This window comes from Tasmannia lanceolata, unplaced genomic scaffold (assembly GCF_043159265.1).
Source record: "Tasmannia lanceolata isolate RefF3 unplaced genomic scaffold, GAP_Taslan_0.1 ptg000024l, whole genome shotgun sequence".
Lineage (NCBI taxonomy): Eukaryota > Viridiplantae > Streptophyta > Magnoliopsida > Canellales > Winteraceae > Tasmannia > Tasmannia lanceolata.
Window position 1 is genome coordinate 13,204,700 of NW_027518701.1, and position 17,894 is coordinate 13,222,593.

The 17,894-nt window shown below is 41.3% G+C and overlaps 3 protein-coding genes across 3 annotated transcripts; 1 reads left to right on the forward strand and 2 right to left on the reverse strand.

The window, feature by feature from the left end:
• Window positions 1-260: 260 nt before the first annotated feature.
• Window positions 261-897, forward strand: LOC143857050 (uncharacterized). The gene is made up of 2 exons (XM_077367322.1): window positions 261-561; window positions 653-897. Exons 1-2 carry the CDS (start codon window positions 261-263, stop codon window positions 895-897), a joined length of 546 nt encoding a protein of 181 aa, XP_077223437.1.
• An 11,841-nt stretch (window positions 898-12,738) lies between these two features.
• On the reverse strand, window positions 12,739-13,467 carry LOC143857051 (uncharacterized). The gene has a single exon (XM_077367324.1). The coding sequence runs from the start codon at window positions 13,465-13,467 to the stop codon at window positions 12,739-12,741; it is 729 nt and encodes a 242-aa protein (XP_077223439.1).
• Window positions 13,468-14,413: 946 nt separating this feature from the next.
• LOC143857052 (uncharacterized) lies at window positions 14,414-16,073 on the reverse strand. Its single transcript, XM_077367325.1, has 2 exons — window positions 15,561-16,073; window positions 14,414-15,250 (listed from the first exon to the last, which is right to left on the reverse strand). The coding sequence occupies exons 1-2, from the start codon at window positions 16,071-16,073 to the stop codon at window positions 14,414-14,416; spliced, it is 1,350 nt and encodes a 449-aa protein (XP_077223440.1).
• Window positions 16,074-17,894: the final 1,821 nt, after the last annotated feature.

Genomic DNA, 17,894 nt, shown 5'->3' on the forward strand with positions numbered 1-17,894 from the left:
GCTTCAGTTGTGAATGTTTGATTCCTTTTAGAACAAGATTTACCTTTTGGCGGGCATGATGAATCTTGCGACTTGCTTAACCAAGGAAACTTTCGTCAGCATTTGAAGTTCATGACCATGATTAATGAAGATACAAAGAGGGTTTGTGTGGAGAAGTGTCCTGGGAATCTCAAACTAGTGACTTCAAATATCCAAATGATATCGTGAGTGCTTGTGCAATTGAAACTACTAACTCAATCATTAAAGATCTCGGGGATTCAATGTTTTCTATTTTGGTTGATGAAGCTCGTGATGTTTCTAATAAGGAGCAAATGGCCGTAGTTATACGTTATGTAGATAAGCTTGGGCATGTGGTTGAGCGTTTGTTAGGTATTACTCACGTTCCCAACACCACTGCTACATCCCTTAAGGAAGAAATTGAAACATTATTGGATAAGCATAAATTGAGCATATCGAGACTTCGTGGTCAAGGATATGATGGGGAAAGTAACATGCAAGGGGAGTTTAATGGTCTTAAAGCACTAATCTTTAAGGAGAATGAATATGCTTACTATGTTCATTGTTTTGCTCATCAATTACAGTTGGCATTAGTTGGTGTTACAAAGAAAAATATGAACATTTCTTATCTCTTTTTTTTTAGTTACAAATGTAGTAAATGTGGTTGGGGGTTCTTGTAAGCGCCATGATATTCTTCAGGAGATTCAACTTGCCAAAATTAAGGAAGCACTTGAAAATGGTGAGCTTTCAAATGGACAAGGACTTAATCAAGAGACCACACTTACACGTACGGGGGATACACGTTGGAGCTCACACTATAGAACACTGGTTAGTTTGGAATATATGTTTTCCACTATTCTTGATGTGCTTGATCTTATTGTCATGGATATGAAGACATGAAGCACATAATCTCTTGAAATCATTGCAAACTTTTGAATTCGCATTTTCCCTTCATTTGTTGATAAGTTTATTGGGAATTACAAATGAATTGTCGCAAGCATTGTAAAGAAAGGATCAAGATATTGTGAATGCCATGACCTTAGTGAGAACATCAAAATAATGGCTACAATTGATGCGAGACAATGGATGGAATTCATTGTTAAATGACATTTCTTCATTTTGTGCCAAACATGACATAGAAGTCCCTAACATGGTTGATACTTATGTTGTTCCCGAAAGAGTGCGACGGCATGTAGAGAAAAGAACGGTCTTGCACCATTTTCAAGTTGAGTTGTTTTTTCAAGTTATAGACTTGCAACTTCAAGAGCTCAATAGTCGTTTCAATGAAGCAAATACAGAGTTGCTTCTGTGTGGCATGTTTGAATTCAAGTGATTTATTTTATTCATTTGATAAAGAGAAGTTGATTCGACTCTCTAAGTTTTATCTAAAAGAATTTCCAGAAGTTCAGTACTCTACAAAAGAATTAGACAACCAACTTGAAACATATATTCTTGATATGAGGTCCAATACCCACTTTGTGAATTTGAAAGGAATTGGAGATCTTCCTGAAAAAATGGTTGAAAAGGTAAAGCATGCCTTGTATCAACTTGTTTACAAGCTCATCACATTGGTACTAATTTTACTAGTCGCAAGTGCAACCGTTGAGAGGGCCTTTTCTGCCATGAAGATCTTGGAGAATCGATTACGGAATAGAATGTCAGATCAATTTATGGCTGATTGCTTGATTCCATATGTTGAGAAGGATATTTTTGGTAACATTGATGATGAGACAATCATGTGTCGTTTCCAAAAAATGAGACCACGTCGAGGAAGCCTATAAAATTTTCTTATGGGTCATGTTATTAGGTTTTGCACTCTAAAATTGTAAGATGTCATTTTTGTTTACCTCAATGTATGTTGGTGATGGAATATATATGAGGTTTTTTTTGGAAACTATAATATTGCTTTCATTTGTTTGGATTAAAAAAATTACTATAATTTTTGCCCCCCTTGTGCAAAATTCCTGGCATTGCCCCTGGATGGCGTAGAGAACATTGAATTTTATTTTTGTATCTCGCATAATCTAGAGCAAGTTCTAGGCTTTTGTATTCCGGTGAGTGCTTCTTGTAATTCCTTTAATTTCCACATAGTGAAATCTTTTGAAGTCTTCTCCCATGGACATAGGCTTGGCCAAACCGCGTAAAATCTTATGTGCTTTATTTGTCATTTGGCTTGCACTTTATTTTATCTTGTTCTTTCAAATTTACTTCAAAAAACAGATAGTATTTATAATCAATACCGGAAACACATTTTTTTGTTCGGATTGTTAACAGGTCACCGCAGAGGGCTATTTGGCACCCCAATTCTGTAACAAGTGGTATCAGAGCCAAGTTTTATATTGGCGGTGACAGTTTCTAGTGCAAAGTTTGAAGTGGAATGATTTGATGGGAAGAACAGTTTTAATTTTTGCCAAGTAAATGTACGGGATCTCTGGGTTCAACAAGGATTACATAAAGCACTGTTAGGGAAGGCAAAGAAGATGGCAGATATGCTAGATGATCATTGTGACATGGATTTGAAGGCTATGAGCTATATCCGCTTGTCGATGGGAAACAATATCATATATCATGCTATGTATGAGACATCTACGGCGGATATGTGGTTTAAACCATACTCAGCAAAACACCTTTTAAAATGGTATTTTCATTTTTTTTAAAGCACGTTTTTTTTTTTAATTTAGCATATAAAACGCCGTTTAAAACATGGGCGCCATTTTAAACAGCAGATTTAAGGAAAAAAAGTTTAAAACGCGAATTAAACATGTTAAACCCGTTTTTTTACGTTTTCTTCACCTTTTTTTCAACTTTACCCCTATCTCTTTTTTTTAATTACAAAATACAACTAAGCCCTAAATCGTTATCTTGTCTTCATCTCTCTCGTCTCCCTCCCAACCCAAACAGAAAGCCGCCCCTCCCAAGCCCCAATCCAAACACGTTTTTTCCAATTTTTTTGCTCATGTCTTTCGATTTTTATTTTTATTTTCAGGTTCCCTTTGCGCTTTTTTCCTTTTTTGTATTTTAAAGTTAGTAAAGTGAAAGGTTGTTTGTGTTGGGATTTGGGGAAAAGGAGAGACCGGAAAAAAAAAGATAAATTTACAACTCCTACTTATGTCGGTCTCTTCATGGCTCCTTCATGGGCCACTTATCATTCGGTGAATGACCCAAATGGAAATAAACAAACGGACGCAAATGAAAGAACTGTGTATTCCAAATTGGAAAAAGGACAATTCTTTTGGTGAAAAAGCATTTTCAACATATGTTTTTCTATAACTTTGATGAATTATGTGGCTAATATGCCAAGGTATATGCTCAAACCTGCACTAAATCTACTCCTATTCACATTATCAATTTAACTATATTGCTTCAGGACCTTTCTGCATATGAAATGCCAACTGATTGGGAAAGAACTCCAATGACCAAGGGCTAAAGTTCCTGTGTATTGGGATTGAGCCTCACCATTTTTCTAAATTTTGTATACAATCAAGATGGGAGGAGACTAGATAATGTAATTCATGAAAAAAGAAAAGCATTCTTTGTCTTTAGTCAATAAACTGATGAAGGGAATTTCAACATGTTTAGGTCACTGCACTATTCCCTGCCTAAATGGCACCTCACATGCAAACATTTACATGTACCGAAATATAATGACACACACACACACACACACACACACACACACACACACACACACACACACACATATATATATATATAACCAAAACTTACTAAACATGTTTGATTCATTGATCATTTTTTTACCATTTCTTTTACTACGTTTTTTTAACCAATGCCGTATGAAACCCAAAATTTTCCGGTCTCGTATTTTTCTCACATCACGTTTTGCTAACTATGGTTTAAACTTGAGAGCTTGAACCTGACTCTTACAGCCAGGTTGTATTTAAAACAACAGCTTTACACCTTGAAAATGAAGGAAGAGACTAAAGTGATGGAACACTGGACTGCCTATAACAAGATAATTTGTCAGTTACCGAATACCGATGTTAAAATTGACGATAAAGACAATGCCTTGATTTTATTTTCTCTACTTCCATACTATGAACATTTGGTTACAACATTACTCTATGGTAAGGATACCATAGAATTAGATGAGGTCACTGCTGCTCTTGTTTCTAACGAGATGAGAAAGAGACCTACAGGTGAGAAGCAGGGAGAAGGTTTGGTTGTCAGAGGTAGACCAGACGAAAAGGAGAAAGGGAATAATGGACGAGGGTTTAGATCAAAATCCAAGATAGGAAAAGGCAAGATAAAGTGTTTCTATCGCCATAAAATTGGGCATATAAAGAAAGATCGCCAGAAACAAAAGGAAGATATGGAAAAGAAGACACGAGAGTCTTCGGAACAAGCAAGTGTGGTAGAGAAAAACTCAAATGAAGATCGTGGTAAGGTGCTCACCGCCTCTTCAGGCATTGTTCGTTATCATGACGCATGGATCCTTGATAATATTTTTTTCATATGTGCCCGTATAGACATTGGTTCTCTACATATGAGCAATTGACTGGTGCCTCGGTTTTGATGGGGAATGACAATTCTTGCAAGACAGTTGGGATAGGCACATTGAATATAAAGATGTATGATGGAACCATTAGAACTTTTAAAGGAGTTAGATGTGTTCTAGAGCGAAAGATAATTTTGATATCTTTGGGTGCTTTAGACACCAATGGATTTTGATTTTTTGGAGATGGTGGAACTCTGATTGTTGTAAAGTGTTCTCTCATGGTCATGAAGGCAAAAATGGTTAAAAACCATCTCTATGAGTTGATGGGAAATACAATAGTAGGTGGAGCAGCTGTTTATATAGATGAAAATAATGTGATTGATTTGACACATCTTTAGCATATGCGGTTGGGGCATATGAGTCAGCAAGGTTTGAGAGAGCTCAATAATTGGGATCTGCTCAAGAGCTTTAAGAGTTGCAAGTTAGACTTTTATGAGCATTGCGTGTTTGGCAAGCAATACAGGGTGAGTTTTAAAACTTCAGTTCATTGCATCAAAGGCATCCTAGACTGTGTACATTTTGATGTGTGGGGACCAGCCCCAATTGCTTGAAAAGCCGGTGCTCTCTACTTTGTGAATTCGTTGATGATTACTCCAGAAAAGTATGGGTTTACTTTCTGCAGAAGAAACTTGAGTTTGTTTTCTACTTTCAAACAATGGAAACTATGATCGAGAAGCAAACTGGCAAGAAGTTGAAGTGCTTGAGGACAGACAATGGAGGAGAATACAAGTCTTCTAAATTTATCGAGTTTTGCAAGGGTGGAGGTATGTTCACCACTTTGCTACACCGAAAAGTCTACAGCTGAATGGAGTTGCAGAATGACTTAAAAGGACTCTTCTAGAGAGGACTCTTAGTATGTTGAGCAATGTTGGATTAGAGTAGAACATCTGGGCAAATGCGATTTAGCATGTTATTTGGTCAACAGGTCGCCTTCAACAGCAATTTCTTACAAAACTCAGGAAGAAGTATGGTCTAGTAAACCCAGTGATTATTCTACTTTAAGAATATTTGGTTATCCTACTGGTATTCATGTTAAAAATGATCAACATTCTAAACTTGACCCAAAATCCAAAAAGTGCATCTTTCTTGGATATGCAAGCAGGGTCAAGGGATATAGAGTGTAGGATCCTTCTTCTAGCAGGCTAAAATTTGTTGAGATGTTATTTTCAATGAATCTTATATGTTAAAGTCGCATAAGCAGATTGGAGAAGAAGGAACAAAGGACACAGATGAGATCATTAAAGTGGAGGTTAACACCCCAAGACATGTGCAAACTGAAAATGTTCAAGCTTAGATTCCTGAAGCTAGACTACTTGAGCAGGATCAGAAAGTGCACTAATAAGAAATAGATGTTAGAAGATCTCAATGAACTCATAAGTCAGCTGTACGATATGGCTATAAGGATATCTTGGCTTTTGCATTGGTAACTGAGAGTGGAGATCCATCTACATTCCAAGAAGTAGTTTTGTGTGAAAAATCCAAGTATTGGGAGGATGCAATGGGTGAAGAAATGGAATCTTTGCAGAAGAGCCAGACTTGGGATATGGTGGAGTTACCAAAGGGCAAAAGGGCGATTGGGTGCAAGTGGCTTTACAAGTAATGGAGGGAAGCTAAATAAATGGTGGAGCATGTTTGGTGGAAAATGGATATACTCAGATGGAAGGAGTGGACTACAATGAGATATTTTCACCGGTAGTGAAGAACACTTCGATCAGGGTATTACTTGACATGACAACATTGTTTGACCTTGAGCTTGAGCAACTTGATGTTAAAACGACATTTTTACACCGGAATCTAGAAGAGGAAATCTACATGCATCAACCAGAAGGTTTTAAGGTACAAGGAAAAGAAGACCATGTTTGCAAGTTGAAGAAGTCATTGTATGGCTTGAAGCAATCTCCTAAGCAGTGGTACAAGGGGTTGCTACTTTCATGATTGGACAGGGCTTCTATAGAAGTAGGTATGACTCCTACGTTTATTTCAAAAATCTTGTTGATGAATCAAAATCTTGTATGTTATAGAGGGAAGGTACAAGAGGTTGATACTTTCATGATTGGACATGGCTTCTATTGAACTATCCTGTTGCAGCTCAGTCATTCAAACCCCCACATTTTTTTTCAGTAACAATGAACCCGAATTTGAACCAAAAATTGGCATTAGCTAATGCTATAGAGGGAAGGATTTTCACAAAGAGCAAGGATCATCTATTTTCTAGTATAGTGCTATTGTCACAAATGTAGGAGCCTTAATAGTTATTTTCTTGTTTCCATTTGTGGTCAGTCATTAACATAAGTAAAAAATAGTCACTTGCTGGCAACAGAATCCATGATTCTACGCGTAGTATATGCTGTAACTGTAAGCCCAAGGGTTTTCATGGGTTAATCATTCACCTTACCTTCTTATTTTGATGCTAGCAAACCAAATTGATTAGCATTTATGGACTAATGTGTTGCTTTGAAGTGTTGTGTTATATACAGGATTTTCATGTCATAATCGTCTTTACACAACTCATTTCAACACATGATTTGTGGATCAAGAAGCAAAGGAACCAAGAGCTTGCACCTACAGTGAAGACAACCTCATTTGAAGATGTTCAAGTCAAGAAGCTCGAATATGAAGATCACACAAGTTCCTAGCAAGTGTCAAGAAGGAGCTTGGAGTTGAACATGCCTTGGTGACACCTCATGTACCCACAACATGCATTGAAGATTGGAGGGAGTCACAAAAGCCAAGACAAAGTTGAAGATGTTCACTCACAAGCCGAAGAAGTCAAAGAAAGTGCAAAGGAGCTGATACAATCAAAGAAGATTCATGGTATACATTTTTAGATTGTATTTAGAGTCCTCTTGATTTTATGAAAAATGCACTTTCAATAAGTTTTCAAATTATTTTCATACCTAAATTTTTACATCTTTAGAAATCATCAAAACACCAAAAAATGTGTTTGAAAACGTAGGACTAAAGCCCAAAGACCATGGCCCAAAGCCCCTGATTTTTATAAGTTAAAAAGGAATTTTATACAGGGCCGGTCGACCGGAGTTTCCAGGACGACCGCGGCAAGCTTGCTGGAATTCCAGCACTTGCATGAAAATAGCGGGCCGGTCGACCGGGGTTAGCCGAGCGACAGTGAAATTATTTCTATCGAAACAGAAATAATCCGTCATGGTTTGGGCAGGCGACCGCGTTGAGTCGGTCGACCGGGATAGCGTTTTTTAGCCAAATTTTATTCAAACATATTACCCTCACCAGGCGACCGCCATAGGGTCGGTTGACCGCGCCGGTTTGAAATTTGAATTTACTAAAGAGATCCCGATGAGGGCGGGCGACCGCCGTGCCTCGGTCGACCACCGCGGCCTGGCAAAAAAGCCGTTGGGGCTTACATAGGTTGACTTTTTCAACCCAGTTTATTACAGTTTTACCCCCAAATGGTCATATTTTCAAATGGGCTATATATGCACTATCCTAACATTTCTAAACAAGCTTTTGAACATTTGAGAAAAATCAAATCCCATTTCTTTGAGCCAAAACCTTCTTATCAAAAGCTAAACCTCTTTGATCTTGCATTTGCACATTTATCAAGAGGTACTCTATAGGCTTTACTTTTTATTCTTCCTTGGAGTGTTTGTGAGCTATAAAAGTTTGTAATCTGCCTATCTAGAGGTATTGAGAGTTCTTTCATTTTCATTTTCTTCATTGTATTTGAGGGTCTTCTCTTCGGCCCGTTAACAAAGGCGAAGACATTGTGAGGGTCTACTTTTCGATCCATTAAGAAAGGTGAAGACGTTGTAAGCTAATCTGGTACCTTCATTCCCACGGAAAACCGTAAGTTCTTTTCCCCTTCTTTCTGGTATTTCTGTCCTTAAATATGTCTGATGCCTCAGACTCGCAAAACCCTTCTGGGAGCGCAGGGCCTATGGAGAACTCAGAGTCTCCTCATAAGACATATTCAAATGAAGGTCTTGGGGACAAGGCCAGCGCTAGTGAACCGCCGGCTCCAGCGAAGTCTTATAAGAAGAGAAACCCTACTAGGAAGGAGAGGGGCCCGATATTGTCCAAAAAGACTAAAACCGCTTCGGGGGGTATTAGTGAGGTTTATGAACCTGATGACATTCCCTTGGGTTTGATAATGAAAACACCATTAGGGGAGCAACACATTTCCTTAATTAAAGAGTCGGCCAATTTTTTTTTGAGGCTATGGGAGACGTTGGGGGACCCCATAGACCGGAGATAGTTACGACTCAGGTTAGCACTGTAACAAGTAGGAATGTAGAAGATATTCGGTATGAGTACTATATCCCTGATGACTATCCTATTAGAATACCGAGTGATGGAGAGCGAGCTTGCGTTAGTTCTGTCGAGGGCGAGACAGCCTTTATTAGAGGCTTTCAGGGGCAGTCTACGATTTCCTTTGATAGGAGTGATCCCTCAGATCTTCAAGTTTTATGGGATAGCTCCCTCTCAAGTCTTTCCGAACAGTTGGAGGAATTTATTGGCCTACTTGGCCAAAAGCAAACTTTTGAATGCTGATGCGTCGGTCGACATTTTCCGCCGATGTTTTAAACTGGTGGATGATGGCGAATCGTTGACGATCACGCATCGCCGGAACATAATGATTGGGGCAAAAACCCCTTCTTCGATCAAAGGGTGGAAGAATGAGTTTGTTTTCATCCGGCCTCAAACGAGCGCTGGATGGGATTTTCCTTTTGATTGGAGAAAACCCTCGACCGACGGATTAAGCATCCTGCCAAAGTTAGGAGACATGGTAAATAAGATTTTCAGGTCCATTTCGTCGAACTTTAAGATTGATACCCGGGAGTTCAAAGACCAGGAAAAGCTCGTAGAATATGGTCTGTGACGCGAGGTAGTTCGCCCCAAGGTTTTCATCAAGGGGGTCGGATCCGCAAAAAGCGGTAATTCTTGTTCCTGCTTCTTATTCATTCGGTGGTGCCTTTGTTGAAGGTCTTAATAATTATGTTTCTTTATATAGGAATGGCGTCTCAACAAGCGGGTGTTCCCGAGAGGAGGGAAGTCCTGAAAAAAATCTCTGTTCCTGAAAGGAGTAGAGAGTCCGAGAAGGATAAAATCCCTGAAGGAGGTGGCGCTCCTCCACGTCCGGCTCCCATGATATCAGCGGTGACTTTGGAGAGGGCTCGAAGAGCCAGATATAGAGGGAATCAACCCGGTACCGCTCCTCCTTTGACGACTCTTTTTGGGAAGTCGAAAGAACCGTCCGGAGGAGAAAGGCCGGACCCGGGGAAGAAACTTAGAGAAAGCACTTCTGAGGTTCCGACTGATAGGAGTCCCGGCAATCTTCCTCCTTCCTCTGCTGTTGACGAGAGTAAGCGAACACAGCTTCTTTTTCATCATGTCGACCTTCCGGAGGGAGACGCCCAGGTTCGCGGAAACCCCTTTATTACCTCTTGGAAAGTTGGGGACAAAGATTCGGCTATCCATAACCCGCGGGTCGGGGTAGAAATGTGCTTGAATAGCGTACTCTCGAATGATAAGGAGGAGTTAAGGAAATTGAGTGGCGGGGCTTTAAGCCGCTTCTTCCTTCACCAACAGAAGATAGTAAGTATAGCTGAACCTTTCTTTTTTCCTTTTTCTCTTCATATTCGCTCGGACATATTCCCCGCTCTCCCTTGCTAGATGAACGATCTCAGTGTCGTGGCTTCCAACTATATCATGGACACATTAGCGGACAATCTACAGCTTCGGAATGCAGTTAGTGGCCTGGAGGGAAAATATGGTTCTTTACAAGACAGAGTTGCAAAACTGGAGAAAAATGAGAAAACCGATAAAGAGGTCATTGCCGCGCTCCGAAATGATTTAGAGGACACGCGTAGGAAACTCAAAGAATCGGAGGAAGCCGTTGCCGAGCTTGTTAAAGATCGATCGGTAGTCGAGGCGGAGGCAATCTCCAAATTTAAGGGGATTGAGGAATTCGAGTTCGAAGTAGCTTTCCACGCTCTCAATTTCGAACTGAGAGGGTTCGAAGAATGCAAAAAAACAAGTTTTGCAAATTATGCCCGATTTTCAGACAGAGCGCTTTACCGCCCCAAAAATCGACACCATTGCTACCGACTCCCTGATCATTGCCGAGCTGAACCCTTCTTCTGCTGATATTTAAAATTCTTTTTCAGACACGCTTGGGACTTGTTTGGTTTGTAATATTTGCCTCATGATGGGGCATATACTTTGTGTTGGTGTGCTTTTGTTAGCACTTTTTGATACTTACAAGTAATTTATATGTATACAATGTGCGAGCTTTATTCCTTACCTTTATGGGGGGATGAAACTAGTACTTTTTTTTTAAATTTTATGAACCTCCTGCCTTCCTCTATGAGGGGCAGGATTTCCTTTTATTACTCTGGTTACTTCCTCTCTCATTCTTATTAAAAAATAAAAAGGGGGAATCTAGGTAAAGGAGTGGCCGGACGTTTGGTCCGTGCTTTTCTTACGAGAAGTGTGTCGGACCTTCGGTCCTGCTCCCATTTTATTTAGGGATACACTCTTTTGTTCCTTTATAAAGGTAACAATTTTCGGGTATTCCCTTTGTGCTTTGCACGTCGGTCGTCTTTCTTCGATTGATCAATTCGAAGTCGACTGACATGCCCTCCTTTTATGAGGAGGGTACTCATATCCAGTGATATTTTTAGTGGTATTCGAGATGATCAACCTCGGTCGCACTTCTCATATCATCTGGTTTAATCTAAAGATCAGGGCATCAGGTCCTCCTGTCTAATGGGTCAGACGAGTGCCTCACCCTACTCGGCCGGCTTATTTGCTCGGTTGGTGGGCATTAACCTTAAAAGGTTAATTGATGTAATGACATCAAGTCCTCCTGTCTAATGGGTCGGACAAGTGCATAACCCTACTCGACCGGTTTATATACTCGGTCGATGGGCATTAACCTTAAGAAGTTAATTAATGTAATCATATTTATATGCATATAAATATTTTTGTTTGTTCATTATAATTATTTACATCGGTATGTAGAAGCTTATTTCTTTCTTTTCAAGGATAAGCATTTTTACCTTGTTTTAATCAGCCTACCTACACAACCGGTGAGGGCTGTAATATTTCAAGAATTTTTCAAACACACATAGAAACATTAATCATTCATGGAAGTATAATAGGAACACTTATTGAAACAAAACTAAACTTTTATTTCATCACGTGAAATTCCTTATTACATCCTGTCTCTACTTATTCCTGCATTTGAAAAAATGAAAACAAAACACAATGCCAAAAGCAAATAAAGGAAAATTAAATAAACTTACTGATAGAGTTTTCTTAAGTTCTGCATATGCCATGTCCTGGGGATTGGTGCGCCATCTAGATTTTTCAATTGGTATGCGCCTGGACGTAGGATCCTTATAACTCTGTAGGGCCTTTCCCATGAGGGTGCGAGTTTTTCGGCATTCCTTGGGTCTGAAACCTCTGCCCGTCGAAGTACCAGATCTCCTTCCTTAAGAGCTCTTTCTTTCATCCGATGGTTGTAGTACGAAGCGACCCTCTGCTGATAAAATTTTGAATTGTTCACTAGCAAACTGGGGCCCATTGTCGATAACCAATACTCTTGGTATCCCATATCGGCATAGGATGTCATGGTAGAAAAAGGTTTTTATCACCTTAGAGGTGGCCTTTTTTACTGCTTTGGCTTCTACCCATTTGGTGAAATAGTCTATCGCGACATATAGCATCGTATGCCCGCCGACTGATGGTGGAAATGGACCTAACAGATCCATTCCCCACATCGCAAAAGGAATTGGGCTGAAGATAGGGGAGTATTGGGTTGCTGGATGGCGAGGTACCGATGAAAATTTTTGGCGCTGTTCGCACTTTTTGACGTAATTCTGAGCGTCCTTGAGTATAGTCGGCCAAAAGAATCCTCAACGAAGGATCTTATGAGCCAGCATCTTGCCCCTCGAGTGGTCTCCACATATGCCTTCATGTACTTCCACCATCGCTCGGTCGGCGTCTATGGGTCGGAGAAATTTTAGTAGCGGCCAAGAAAATGATCGCTTATATAGTGCTTCACCCGTGAGGATGTAAAGTGCGGACTTGGCAGTAATTCTCCTTGCTTCCTTTCGGTCTTCTGGCAAGGTACCGTCTCTAAGGTATTGTATAATGGGGTCCATCCAGCTGGGTTCGTGGACGATAAGGGCAACCTCCTCTTTCTCGATACTGGGATGAGAGATTATCTCAGTTTATACGTTTCCTCAGTTGGTAGTGTCGAAGGAGGCCATTCTAGATAGAGTGTCAGCTCTTGCATTAAGAGTTCTAAAAATCTGCACAATCTCGAATTCTTTGAAAAGGGAGATTTTCCCTCTCACCTTTTCTAGATATTTGAGCATCCTTTGGTCTTTTGCCTCGTATAGTCCATTAATATGTCCAACAATGAGTTGTGAATCACTATGGGCTTTTAATCGGTCGGCTTCCAATTCCAGGGCTAGTGATAGTCCGGCTAGGAGTGCCTCATACTCGGCCTCGTTATTGGAAGCCTTTAAGTCGAGTTTCAGGGCATATTCTACTAGGAATCTATCGGGTCCGACCAAGACTAATCCTGCCCCACTTCCGTTTGAGTTACGCAATGGTTGGTCGGTGAGAACAATTATGCTATGAGCTAGAAAATATGGACACAATTTTCTAGCGGCAATAACCACCGCGAATGCAAACTTCTCGATATTTTGATACCTGGTTTTGGCATCGTGGAGGACACGGCTGACATAATATATAGGGTGTTCTGTCCTTTGTTCTTGCCTGATAAGCACAGCGCTTACGGCCAAAGGGCTTACCCCTAGGTAAAGATATAACTCTTCATTTGGTAACGATTTCATTAATACCAGAGGAGATTGGAGGTATTGCTTTAGCTTGTCGAATGCATCCGGCATTCGTTTGTCCATTGAAAATCTTTCATATTTCTCAGTATCTTGAAGAACGGGAGGCATTTCTCAGCAGATTTGGACATGAATCGGCTCAAAGCCGCTATCCTTCCTGCGAGTCGTTGTAACTTGTTCACGGTTCTTGGTGGCGTCATATCGAGGATGGCTTGTATTTTCTCAGGATTAGAGCCTCTATACCTCGTTGGCTCACCATGAATCCAAGGAACTTACCGGATGTCACCCCAAATGCACATTTCGAGGGGTTGAGCTTCATCTGGTATTTCCATAATACAGTGAAAGCCTCCTGGAGGTCGATGACATGGTCTGTAGTTTTGAAGCTTTTAACAAGCATATCATCAATGTATACTTCCATGTTCCGACCGATTTGTGGTGCGAAAATTTTATTGACTAACCTTTGATACGTGGCTCCCGCGTTCTTGAGGCCAAAGGGCATGACCTTGTAACAAAATAGACCTTGCTCCGTGACAAAAGATGTTTTAGGAATATCGGGGGAGTATATACGTATCTGATTATATCCGGAGAAGGCATCCATGAAGCTGAGCATCTCATGGCCGGATGTAGCATCTAACAACATGTCAATTCGGGGAAGGGGGTAGTGGTCTTTCAGACAGGCCTTATTCAGGTCAGTAAAATCGGCGCATATCCGTCATTTCTCGTTCGCTTTTCTTACCATTGCTACATTGGCGAGCCATTCCGGATAATGTATCTCTCGGACGAACCCGGCTTGTAGAAGTTTATCGACCTCCTCCTTTATGACCTACTGTCACTCGGGAGCGAAATTCCGTCTCTTTTGTTTGACGGGCTTGTAAGAGGGGTCGACATTGAGCCAGTGGAAGGCAACGTCCGTCGAGATACCTGGCATATCTAAAGCAGACCATGCAAAAACATCTGCGTTAGCTTTCAAGAAATTGACTAGGTTGATTCGGAGCTTACCAGTGAGGAGTGAGCCGATCTGGACCGTTCTTTCACCGTTTTCTCCGAACAACGGCATCTAGGTTAGTTCTTCTACTGGTTCTCCATGCGTCTGGTGGGTATCCGAACGTAGGTCGGTGCCGGCTATTTGGAAAGCTTCTTTTGCTTTTTTGACCACTTTGGTGTAATCAGCATAGCAGTTCCTAGCTCGTTCCTGATCTCCTCTTACCTCGCCGACTCCTGCTTTTGTAGGGAATTTGATTTTCAGATGGGGTGTTGAGACGATCGCTTCAAGCTTGTTTAGGGCCGGACGTCCTACAATGGCGTTGTAGGTGGAGGGGACCTTAACTATCAGGAAAGTTTGCATGATGGTTTGCTGACGAGGCTCGGTACCGAACGTTATAGGTAGGTCAATCCTTCCTTTGATACTAATTGATCCGCTGGAAAATCCATAGATGGACCATTCTACTGGTGTGAGTCTGTCCAACCCTAAGTGCATTTCTTTGAAAGCATTGTAATGTAAGATATTGACAGAGCTACAGGTATCTATCATTACTTTACTCACATTAAAATTGGCAATAATGAGGCGGACGACGATCGCATCGTCGTGAGGGAGGGAAACACCGTCGTAGTCTTTTTCGGAAAAGACTATTCGCTCCTTGCTGTCAATAGAATCAGATCGCAACTTTTTTGTCGGGGCTTCCACCGCGTGGATTTGGGCGGCATAGGCTTTCTGTCCATAAATTGTTGGTCCTCCTGATGCCAACCCCCCCACGATGACATCAATGCTCCCTGCAATTCTAGGTTGAGGGTCAGTCCTTATGTCCGGGAGTTGTTTAATCTCGGAAATACGTCTGTTTTGATCATTCTCGACGACCGATTGGGTCAGATTGGAGGGATTGACCGTCTTTGGAATCTGGGGTTTATGAGAAGATCCATTATGCTTCTAGTTCAACAAGTACTTATCGACACGCCCGAGCCCTACCAGCCTTTCGACTTCGTTCTTCAGGTTATAACAATCATCTGTAGTGTGGCCATGGTCGCCGTGAAAGTGGCAATATTTACTAGTATTGTGTTTTCGACCGGTACCTTTCAGCTTGGGTGGCCATTGGAGATCCTCCTTTCTGCGAATTTCGTAAAGGACATTTGCGACAGACGTATTTAAAGGAGTGTAGTTGTACCTTTCAAACTGTTGCGAGGGAGCCCGGCCACCAGATTGTTGTTGCCTGTTGTCGGATCGAGGAGGTTTTCCCTGACCATTGTTTGATCGAACCTCCTCCTTCCTCTTTTCTGGAGCTTTTGGCGAGCTCTAACTCTCTTTCCATGGCAAAAGATTCTTCATTGTTAATATATATGTCTGCTACCGCCATTAGCTCCTGGAGATCTCGGGGAGGGTCGATATTCAAGGCTACCTTGAGATCCCTATCGTGGATAACCGATTTCATCGCGGCTCTAACCATCTCATGATTAGGATCCTTGATTTGTGATAATTCAGCCCTCAACCAACCTATAAAAGATCGTAAGGATTCATCCTTCCCTTGACGGAGAGTGAGGAGCGCGTCGGCAGGTTTTTTATGTGTCCGACTGTTGGCGAAGTAAGTCACAACTTCCCTACCTAACTCTCGAAAAGAAGATATGGAGTTAGGTTTAAGGCAGTCGTACCAACTATTCGCTCCTCTTTTTAAATATGAAGAAAATGTGCGACACATGACTGTGTCATTAGCGCCTTTAAATTCCATCGCCCTCCGGTAGGCCTACAGGTATTCCAATGGGTCGAACGTACCGTCGTAGAGATCAAGCCTCGGTATGTCAAAATTTGGTATCAATTGGGCTTGTGCTATAACTTCTACAAATGGTGATTGTACCTCATTCTCCCATTCAGTTAGGAGATCCGGCTCTTAAGGTTTCTTAATGTGGCGCTGCATCTCCTTGACTTGTCGTTGAAGCTCGGCGAGGAGTCCCGAATCAGGCGCGTGAATTCTGTTTCTCGAATTATGATGCGGGTTGTCTTGCGCTTGGTTCGGGTTTCCTACACTATTGGCCCGCTGGGGAACATTGATTTGGGTTGGAAAAGGCCTAAAGGTTAACTCCGGCGCCCGCCGGTCATTCGCTTCTTCGTTCTCCTAATTAGGTCTGGGGCTAGTAATCGAAGCAGAAGGTCGGTGGTTTGTTGGCCTTCGACTATGAGGGTTTCTGCCCTCGGGTGATTCATCCTGCTCTTCTTCTAAGGGTGAGTTCCGCAGATTTCGCACCTCTGCAATTAATGGGGAATCATTGATGTTTTGAGCCATTGGTGGAGGGGGTGGCAAACGTCTCAATATTTCTTGAAGGGCAGTAGAAACGTCACCAACTTGTGACGCAAGTCGGTTGAACATGGTCATAGTGACTGGAGTGATGTCTTCGTTATTAGGCATTTCCTCCGGAACTTGATTCTCGGGGATTATAGCCTGTGCTTGACTCCTGGTCATTACTCCTTCACCTTGTGGGTTGGCGACTGATTTCAAGGTTTTTTATCTCGAATTTGTCATGGAGGTCCCACGGATGGCGCCAATCTGATGATGCCGAAATCCGCTCTATACGATCTAGCGGTGGTAGAGCTGTTCCTGTAAGCAACTTGCACTCACAGAAAGATATTAAGAGTACTAGAGTTATGATACTACTATATTTAACTAGAAATCGGAATTACAGGTAAATTGAAGGGAAGGAGGTGAAGTGCAGAAGTGTTACCAACGGCGTTTGATGGAGAAGGATTGAAACTGAACTTGGTCTTCCCAAGTTGCCTACGTACCCCTTCTTTGAGGATCAAGTCTAACGTAGTTCCATTATGAAGGTTAAGGTCTCCTTTTATAGAGAACAAGGTCCATGATGTTTAGAAGTTTACTATTTTGGGAGTCTTTCCTAATTGGTCGACTTTCCCAGGAGATAGGTTTATATATCTTTTTAATAGATATCCCATCTCCTCATTTTAGTAAGTTATTATTAATGAGACTCCTCTATTAAGAAACCACCGCCTAAGGTATGTTACCTTTTTTAGGGGCAATTCCCAATTACGAACGTCGCTATTTCTAAGGGGAGGATAATATCTCATTCCATTATTCGTAGGTCGGTTTCTAATTATTCGGGGATGCCACGTATCGTTCATCAATGGTAGATACCGATTTTACCCCTAACACCTAGTGCCGCTTACAATAACATATGATGCAAATCCCATACTGTTGAGCTTATTTTGCTATCTACATGTGACTAAGCATTTCCATTGAAATATGAGAGCCAGTTTACACTGACAGAACCAAATATCTAAAGAGACGAGACCAACCATAAACAGGGCATGCAACTCCAAGATGACCTCTTCCATATCAATAACAGGGCATGCAACTCTAAGATGACCTCTTCCATATCAATGGCATCTCGATGCTTAATGTTCACGATGATCTCTAACACTTGACTCATTTACTACATTGGTCCTCGTATGCACTGTTTGAAATAATTTGCCGTCACGAACAACAACAACCACCCTTAATTTCAGGATGCTTGAGATGCTCTTCGTCAATATTGAAATT

Coding starts and splice junctions, on each gene's coding strand:
- LOC143857050 (XM_077367322.1), top strand. CDS start 261: ATGTTTTCTATTTTGGTTGATGAAGCTCGTGATGTTTCTAATAAGGAG. Junction 562..652: donor ATATGCTTACTATGTTCATT/GTTTTGCTCATC, acceptor TTACAAATGTAG/TAAATGTGGTTGGGGGTTCT.
- LOC143857051 (XM_077367324.1), bottom strand. CDS start 13,467: ATGCCTCCCGTTCTTCAAGATACTGAGAAATATGAAAGATTTTCAATG.
- LOC143857052 (XM_077367325.1), bottom strand. CDS start 16,073: ATGGAATTTAAAGGCGCTAATGACACAGTCATGTGTCGCACATTTTCT. Junction 15,251..15,560: donor CCTCCTCGATCCGACAACAG/GCAACAACAATC, acceptor CATAAACCCCAG/ATTCCAAAGACGGTCAATCC.